The 9,669-nt window shown below is 32.7% G+C and overlaps 1 protein-coding gene across 1 annotated transcript; it reads left to right on the plus strand.

The window, feature by feature from the left end:
- The first annotated feature begins 7,368 nt into the window (after positions 1-7,368).
- LOC105531996 (olfactory receptor 6C1) lies at positions 7,369-8,420 on the plus strand. The gene has a single exon (XM_011970057.1). It carries the CDS (start codon positions 7,402-7,404, stop codon positions 8,338-8,340), a length of 939 nt encoding a protein of 312 aa, XP_011825447.1. The 5' UTR covers positions 7,369-7,401; the 3' UTR covers positions 8,341-8,420.
- The last annotated feature ends 1,249 nt before the right edge of the window (positions 8,421-9,669 follow it).

Below are 9,669 nucleotides of genomic sequence, written 5' to 3' on the forward strand. Positions count from 1 at the left end.
TACTCTTAAAATTTCTCTTCTTGGTTACTAATATAACAATTTTTTTCAAGTGTTCTCCATATATGATATATGAAATGATATACAAAATAAATTACTATCTGCAACAGACGTTTTTTGCAAGCAGTTTTCATCCAATTCTTCCCACTCATCTGGTGGACTTGAGTATTTATTTTCCTACTCACGAGTAATTGGAAGTTCATAATATACTCTGTTTTCTAGTTATGCTGAAGGTACACACTATGTCTAATTTATATGTTCTCCTATTCATTGTGTTTTTGTTTTTGAAAACGCATAAAAAGATAAATATTTAGGCAGCCATCATTGCTCTCGGGCATGCTGAGAGTCTGATATAAACTTCCTAAATAATAATAGCTCCTCTATAGAGAGTACTTATTCTGTTCCATATGCTGGGGTAGGTATGTTCCATCTCATATCTCATTTAATCTTTATAGCTACATGCAAAATAGACATGGTTATCTGCTTTGTATAAATGTGTAAATCAATACTCAGAAAAGTTGTGTAATTTGCCTAAGGTAACTGAGTTGTAGTACACAATATAATAGTCTATTTTAAAAAACAAACCAAAAAACCGGTCTTTGCTCTATTTTTACACATAGTGGAAACTCTGCAAGGACTTGCAAATTTTGCATAGCTTTTACTAAGAATCTGCACAATTTTGTTGTGTTGTTCAGTTATACTATCTCATTTGGGCATGATTATACTATTATAGTCTAGACAGACACTAACTCCTAAAAATATATTTGGTATATAAATGGTAACATTAATCAATCAAAACAAGAAACTCTTCAACTGCCATTGCTAGTGAGCAGTATAGTGAGCAGAGAAAAGGTGAGCAGTATTACAGTAGTAAAAGTTACTAGAAGGCAGATTAAAAATAGTGGAGGTAATGAAGTATGTAGTACAATGCAATAGTTTCCCAGTTTTACAAATGGCATAGAGTATTGAGTACAGATCTGCATTAAGAATTAAGATATTTGATTGCTATCTCTATATGCCATATAATGTCAAGGGAAAAAAAATCTTCACACTTAGTATTGTTTGTTTGTTGTTATTTTCTTTTCTGTCTCATTGGACACTGTCCCCCAAGCTTCCCTTTCCAATTTAAATACTAATGTGTATTATGTTTCATATTCCTTAGTGTTTCGTGTACATTTCTCTTCTGGCAATTTTGATTCACTGAATTAGTCCCCTTGAGCCAGTGGCAGAGAGACTAGATAAAACATTAAGTACCTCGTGGTGTCTAATATCTATGTAGAAACCATGCCAGACAGTTCTAAAACACTTTCAGATACTTTCTCTATTTTGTATTTTTGCTCCTTTCTCACTCTCTACTATCAAAGAAACATATCCCCTCTGGATAAAATGGGAAAATTAAGACAAAAACACTGAAAATAGGAAGAAAATTTGTTCAATGAGAAAGTGAATGTTTTCAGAAATCCTGGTTTTACTGGACAGCAATGGCATCTGCTAATATTTTTACTATTCCAGCCATTCTGAATGTTAGTGAAACTATATGAAAATCAGAGGTAAGTAAAACCTATGGAAGGCAATGGAAATCTCTCAAATCATAGCATTGAATCATTACTTAACAGCTCAACTTTTAATCAATGTAAATAGGTGTTATACTTTGAAACCTGACATATTAAAGTGTATAAAAAGGATTAGCATGTCCTAGTATACCAGCTTATTCATTCTCTAATAATTAAAAGCAGGAAATTACTATCTCTGTCTCTGTGTTTTTAATCAAATATAGCTATACAGTACTGTGCTTAAGAGAACAGGCTAAGTAGTCTGAGTCTATACTTAATGTTTGCTAGCTATATGAATTAAGTTATATAATTTCTCTGAGCCTCAGCTCTTCATTTGGGAATAAGGATAAAAACTTCAGAAATATGTTATAAAGGCTAAGTGAGATAAAGAAAAAAAGTCCCTAGTTCCGAATAGATAGTGCCTTTAATAAATCAAAACTACAATGAATATTTTCCCAAATTAATTTCCAATAAACAAAAAATAAATAATGTAACTATTCCTAGAGCCTACTAAATGCTGCATGATTTATGGAACACTTATTTATAGTATTTCAATTAATTCTCAAAAACATCCTTGAAGTTTCAACTCTGTTTTAAACAGAGAAAACTGAAGTTTAAAGACATTAAGTAACTCACCCAAAGTCACAAATCCATTAAATGTCTCATTCATATCTCTCTAATGTTAAAGCTCATACTTTCTGTGATAATAAATTGGCCTTATAGGTCATAAATAAAAAATTAATAGTATGTTAATACCACAATTTTCTGTTAATTTATGTCCTTTTCCTATCTTGTTTAAATTATAAATGGCTAACTCATGAACCGAAGGAATGAGGTTATGAATATTTGTTTTCCAGAAAACTTTACAGAAATGAATGTTACTATTTATGAAAGTAAGTGTGATTTGGTGACACCTCTTTTCCCTTGATTTGTTTCTATGCACACTTGTATGAAGGTTGAGAATTAAACCTGCCCATCATTATCGAAAGGAAGAAATATAAATTATTCATATTTCTCCAGTGAAATAGTCATCTAAAACTATAATAAAAACAGTCAAAAACAGATTTAGTAAAATAATTCTTTCAACCACTCAATGACTTTTCCTGAAGAGCCACTGTTTCACTCAGGCCTACAGAATTTCTCAAAGTAATCCTTGTGTCATGGCCCACAGCCTAGAATAACTGAGCAGTACCGAAGTGTATTTTAGCATAATTATAAAACTGAACTATATATTGCCCACAACATTTAGCTAAATAATTTTCTTTTTCATTAGTATATTAACCTAAGCTCTAAATAAATCTTTAAATTTATAAAGTTGAAAAAAACACCAGGGTGATACGAGTAATATAGGTTTTGAAGATACGCTCTGCAAAATTTTTTCAGTGATCTCTATTAAGGTAAAGAAGAAATAACTGAGTAAACACAGAAAAATTTAAAAACTAGATTTTCAAAGTATTTGCATTGCTAAGGGAGGTCTCAACTCAGTGTAATTTAAAACCTTATTAAACAGTACACACACACAGAGAGAGAGAGAGAGAGAGAGAAATAAAATGGAGCCAGTCAGCCCCTTATCTCAGTCTCTTAAAAGCACATCCCTAGATTCTTCAAACTGATTTACTCTCCAATAGTCCCTTTCTTACCAGGCACATCAAATAATTACCAATATCTAACCTAGTTTATTTAAAGGGTCATCGTTAATATTTACTTGATGGCAGACCAAGATATAGGGTTGTTTTTAGAAAGCTCTGAAGATGCTTTGTAGTCATTTTATTTAGCAATTATTAAGCATCACCCTTAATTTTCATTTTAAATGGCTCAAAGGATTTGTTGCAGGAATCTTTAGAAAACAAGTAAGTAATTTGTTGAAATGGTGGAAGGAAGTGAAAACTTAATAAACTAAGCCATATTCTTCCAGGAGAAAATATGGATTTGTATTCAGATATAAAAATCCAAGATAATGAATTAAATGCTTGGAGTTATTCCTCATTATCTGTATGAATACGTCCTGAGATCTTTTAATTCTCTAGGAATTGATTGCAACTTGTTAAACATTGAGGTTCAACCCTCTCAAAGGAAATGGATACTGATAATTTTTATCAAGCTTGTTTTATATTGGCAAATGAATATAATTCATGAAACTTTCATAAACATTTCTACATAAAAGCATGATATACCACATCCAGTTCTTGTTATTGGATCACATATGACTAGAGCTTCTTTAAGCCTGTTTCCCTTGTCTTTGAAGACCAGCTATAGAAGTGTCTATTTTTTTGTGAAGTCTCTCATGAACCCTTCAAATAACGACTTACACCTTCCATCATAGCTTTTCCTATGTTCCCTCACAGCTTTCATCTGAAGCAAAAGAATGAGTCATGGTATTGTTATTGAGTAAAGTGTTAAAAAAATAGCAGGGAATTTAAGAGGAAAACAGATATACAAAAAAGTTGAAATAAGGTGAGTAATACAGTGTAATAGACCAGTAATAATATGATATATATATTTTTAAAACTTGAGTCTCTCATGTCAGTAAGTTGTTGAATAAAATTGAATCTTCAGATCGAATCTAAATCTTGTATATTTGATATGAATGTATTTTGTGACTTCAAAGTGTTAAGAAAAACTCAAGCTTTTAATGAAAAATAAACCCTGATGAAATAAGAGTGATGTTGCTGGAGCTGGAGTGAAGTGAATTGAAAGGATGAATTGTAAAAAAATTTAAAGACAGTAATTCGAAAATAACGTTTCTTGAAGTTTTCTTTAAACTTATGTATCAATGAAATGTGATTCCCTTTACATATCTTTTGTTTTAAATTTAGTCAATACGGTGAACTTGATCCAAATATGTAAACACATCTCACAAGGTAAGACATGTAAGAAAATACATCTTGTAAAACAAAGATAAAAAACTAAGTAAAATCCAGGCTAGAATATCAGCATAAAATAGCAAACTGCACTGATGGCAGCATGTGATTCAATAACAAAGTCAACTTTAATTAATTAATTAATTAACTAGATGAGTGTTTCCTTTAAACCTACCATAACTATACTAAATACTGGATTATGCTGAAATAGCTTTGAAGATAAAATCCTGTTCTAACTCTCAAGAATGCACAGAATAACGGAGGAGTTAACAGGAGATTTCAGCCTATTGTAAGTGTGATGAGTTAGGAAGAATGAGCATAAGATTCTCATGCAATGCACACAGTGGGTATTAAACCTAGTGTTGTAGAAATAAGGACAGAGGTAATTTGGGATGTCATTACAATGTATTGCCCACAATGCTTATATACACACACACACACACACACACACACACATAAATACGCACATTCATATATGTATGTATAATATATATGCACATATAATTTACTGCAAGCTTCAAGCACTTTTAGAAGGGTTATTACTAATGAAGAGCAGAGAAAATAACTGGCTATGAGTAGCAATGTTGATAAGTTATGAACATCACGGTGATCTAATCCTGGTTGAAGATAAGAGAAGTGGAGTGTGTGTGTGTGTGGTGGTGGTGGTGGTGATGAGGTGGAAGAGGCAGATACACCATGGTGGGAGAGGTCAGCGCCATGTAGACAAGGAAGAGCAAAGATTTATTTGCCTAGAATGCCTGACAGGTACTATGAAACCTGGTGACTTTTTTCCTATTGCTTTGTTGTTATTGTTCTCATGTGACTCTCTTGGTGCCAAATATAATTACTACTACTTATTTAAGACATAACATTTTGGACAGGACACCTTCCCATTCCCAAAGATTTTCAGCTCAATGGTTAGGAAATACTTTCTCCATAGAACAAAGCCTCATACAGCTTTCACTAAATGCTTTAGCTTTCACTAAATTTCACTAAATATATTATATTTATTTATGTAAATATAAATTATATAAATATACATATTTATAAAGCATTTAGAAAGATCATAAGTAAGTTAATACATATTAAGTTATATAAAAGTTATTAAGTTAATATACATATTAACTTAATGCTCACAATAGCTCTATGAGATGCACTTGTATACAGTGGAAGAAACTACAGGTGAGGCTACTGAGACAGAGAAGTGTTAAGTGATTTTCAGATATAGTAAACAGGTTGGATTCATAACTAGATAACCTCACTCTTTTCTATGGAAATGTTTATGACAATATCATTTGTACTTTATTTTCAAAAAGAAAGAATTAAAAATTGCTATTTCAAAGCATGAATAAATAATTAAACAAATCTTGGAGAATACTTATGTATCATCTTTTTAACTGAGGGCATCCTTCTCAAATCAATATTATATTATTTACTTATTTATTTCAACTAGGAAGCAAAATGGCTTCTATAGGAATAAAAGTCATAAAATGACACATAGGTAGGCTGAAATATCATGAAATATTGTAAGATATTCACATGCAATAAACTTCAGTTTTGGGCTCTTCCAGCTTACATTATTCTATACTTCTTCCTCTCCTGTATTCCAGACATCTGAAGTTGTTCATGGCAATGGCTTAAGTATTTCCAGCTTTCAATAAAGTGGACATGGGAGTTGGAAAATCTGAATATTCATGAAAGTTGATCAATGGCATCAAGGTTAAATAAAATATGGAGACAAATCTCTAAAATTTAAAACATCTTAGGTGGTAACCAAAAACTTCAACTCAAGGCATATACACAGACCAGGTGGTTTTTCAGTATGTCCAAAGAACGAAGAGAAGGTTAGAAGCTGTATAAAAAAGAAACGTTACTTATTACTCTTCAAGAAAGTTCATTGACACTGGTAAGGTTTAGGGGAGCTGCCAAGTTTTGATTGGTAAGTTAAGGCAATGAGTAAAACTACCCATAGGATCACAGCAGGTAATTTCAGCAGCTATTAGATAATACTGATTTCAGGTTACAGCAGACAATTTCAGCAGTCAGGCTTACACAGAATTACATTCTTAGAGCAATGCCACGTTCCCTCTGTGCTTCTTACCCCCTGGCATCTTGAACCTGTGGTGGTTGGGTATGACAAAAATGACCCAACCCAATCCATACAATCAACTTTCACAATGGCTAAGGACAAAGAACTCACTTTAAAAAAAAAACTAGGCCATGTGCAGTGGCTCATGCCTGTAATCCCAGCACTTTGGGAGGCCGAGGCAGGCAGATCACCTGAGGTCAGGAGTTCGAGACCAGCCTGGCCAACATGGCAAAACCCCGTTTCTACTAAAAATACAAAAATTAGCAGGGCGTGGTGGCACATGCCTGTAATCCCAGCTACTTAGGAGGCTGAGGCAGGAGAATCACTTGAACCCAGGAGGCAAAGGTTTCAATGAGCCAAGACCGCACCAGTGCACTCCAGCCTGGGTGACAGAGTGAGACTCTACCTCAAAAACAACAACAACAAACAAAACAAAACAAAACAAAAAAAAAAACCTCAAGTATCTTCTCCATATTGAGAATTATCAGAGTAATCAAACTTTTACATAACTTGGAAACTTGTATAGAGATTGGTACAAGGATACAAAGGTGGTTCTGATTACAGAGGAAACTTATAGGCATGTCTCAGAAAGATAACAGGTGTTAAGTGGAGTCAGCAAAGTCTGGTTTCAAATTCCTCCCCTACCATTTCCAACCGTGATACCAAACTTTTATTTTTAACCTGTCTTATGTGAAGAGTTTTCACCTGTAAAAGAGTGGAAATTAAAGGACCACTGTTATTATCGGGTGGTGTTAAATTTCCCCTTGAAGTAGAAATGGCATACTATGTCAACCAAACTCCAGCTCTGTATTTGGATATTTGTTAATCCATAACTCTTCAAGTGTGTTATTTGTGCTTTCTCTTATAGGTCTGGCAGGGGAAAAAAGTAAGCAACTGAAGAATGAGAAACCATACAGAAATAACAGAGTTTATTCTTCTGGGATTGACAGATGACCCAAAGTTTCAGGTTGTGATCTTTGTCTTCCTGCTCGTCACCTACATGCTCAGCATCACTGGGAACCTGACCATTATCACCCTCACCCTGCTGGATTCCCACCTGCAGACCCCCATGTATTTCTTCCTCAGAAATTTCTCCATATTAGAAATTTCATTCACAACTGTCAGTATACCCAAGTTTCTGGGTAACATTATTTCAGGAGATAAAACCATTTCCTTTAATGATTGCATAGTTCAGTTATTTTTTTTCATTCTCTTGGGAGTCACAGAGTTTTACCTTCTGGCTGCCATGTCCTATGACCGCTATGTGGCCATCTGCAAGCCTCTGCATTACTTGAATATCATGAATCGAAGAGTCTGCACACTGCTTGTTTTTACTTCTTGGCTGGTTTCATTCTTAATCATATTCCCAGCACTCATGTTGCTCTTACAGCTTGATTACTGTAGGTCTAATATTATGGACCATTTTACCTGTGATTATTTTCCCCTGCTGCAACTTGCTTGTTCAGACACAAAATTCCTAGAGGTGATGGGATTTTCTTGTGCTGTGTTTACTCTAATGTTGACTTTGGCATTAATATTTCTGTCCTACATATACATTATCAGAACAATTTTGAGAATTCCTTCTACTAGTCAAAGGACAAAGGCCTTTTCCACATGTTCTTCCCACATGATTGTCATCTCCATCTCTTATGGCAGCTGCATTTTTATGTACATTAAACCCTCAGCAAAAGATAGAGTGTCCTTGAGCAAGGGAGTGGCAATACTAAACACCTCAGTAGCCCCCATGCTGAACCCCTTTATTTACAGTCTAAGAAATCAGCAAGTTAAGCAAGCTTTCATTAACATGGCAAGGAAGACAGTATTTTTCACAAGCGCATGAAATGGTATGACGTGACGAATTAGAGGCACAGGAAAGGATAATACGAGTTTTCAGTAGCTTCTTCCAATCAAAATGGCCTCTTTGCAATCTTCTGCATCATTTTCTTTTTCCTAAAAGTTTGCAAGCATATTTATTTAATATATTTCTCATTCGACTGAAAATAATTTTATTGTGTCTTCCTGACATCCCCTCCTTTGAACACTTCTTTAAAATTACAAGATTCAAAAATATTTTGAAAACTAAAATTATTCTTGAGTTTTCTTCAAGAAATAAAATTATACCTAGATACATTGGAATGGCTTTATAAATATCAATCTGATATTCTACTTGTTATACACAGAACATACAGTTTTATAATTTTAATTTATTCTTATAGAAATTCCCTTCACAATGCTACTGGTGTTCTAGGAAATATGTAAAAGATATGATATAATTTTTTAAAAATGTAAGTTAATTCATTTGAAAAGCAAAAAAACTTTCATTACTCATTTTAATTTGGTATGTTTGTGAAATTAATCTATTAATAAAGAAAAGAAGCCTAGACCATTATCAATATATACTTTTTTGTTATAAGTGCTAAGTGGATCTCCATATTTGTGAATCCCATAATATTCTCTCTATAGAATGACAGATGATGAATAGACACATACACAAATACATATACAGATTTCATCCAACATAGAAATATAGTTATTTATATAACTATATATAATATATAACTAAGATATGTTAAGTTTCTGTGAGTGGAAAATAAGCTTCTTTCTATCATTACCTAAAAGTAATATGTAAATCTTCTTAAATTTTAGACTAGTTTAAAACAGGATATGTATTCAAACTATTTTGTACCAGAACAAAATTATGTAAGGTTTAGTTTTATACAAAATAAAAGCTTCACAATGAAGCAAAAGTTTTTTAGTATATCTAAAATTATGATTTTTATCTGTTAAAATTTTGCTTCCTTGTACTTAACATATTAATAAATGTCTAAAGTATGCAAGCAAGATGAGTGTGTGTGTGTGCCCATGATTTCAAAAGCGGAAATAAGAAGTAATGATACTAAAATACTGTAAATTTTATTGACCACATTTTTAAGTAATAGAAAACAAATTATAATTTTAATCAGTGATACAAATTTTTTAAAGATTTTTGTGCAATATATTCAACTGGGAGACTAACAACAAGGTTTGCTGAGGAAAAACTGTCAAAGAAAACTGAAATGAATTCAAAATGTTAAACAGAAGATAGAAATGGTTTCTTAATTTTATTACTTCCTATTAGAAATGACATTTTCATGTTAAACAAGAAAAATGATAGAAAGCCTGTGGTCTC

The sequence above is a fragment of the Mandrillus leucophaeus genome, unplaced genomic scaffold (genome assembly GCF_000951045.1).
Source record: "Mandrillus leucophaeus isolate KB7577 unplaced genomic scaffold, Mleu.le_1.0 Scaffold927, whole genome shotgun sequence".
In the NCBI taxonomy this organism is placed as follows: Eukaryota; Metazoa; Chordata; class Mammalia; order Primates; family Cercopithecidae; genus Mandrillus; species Mandrillus leucophaeus.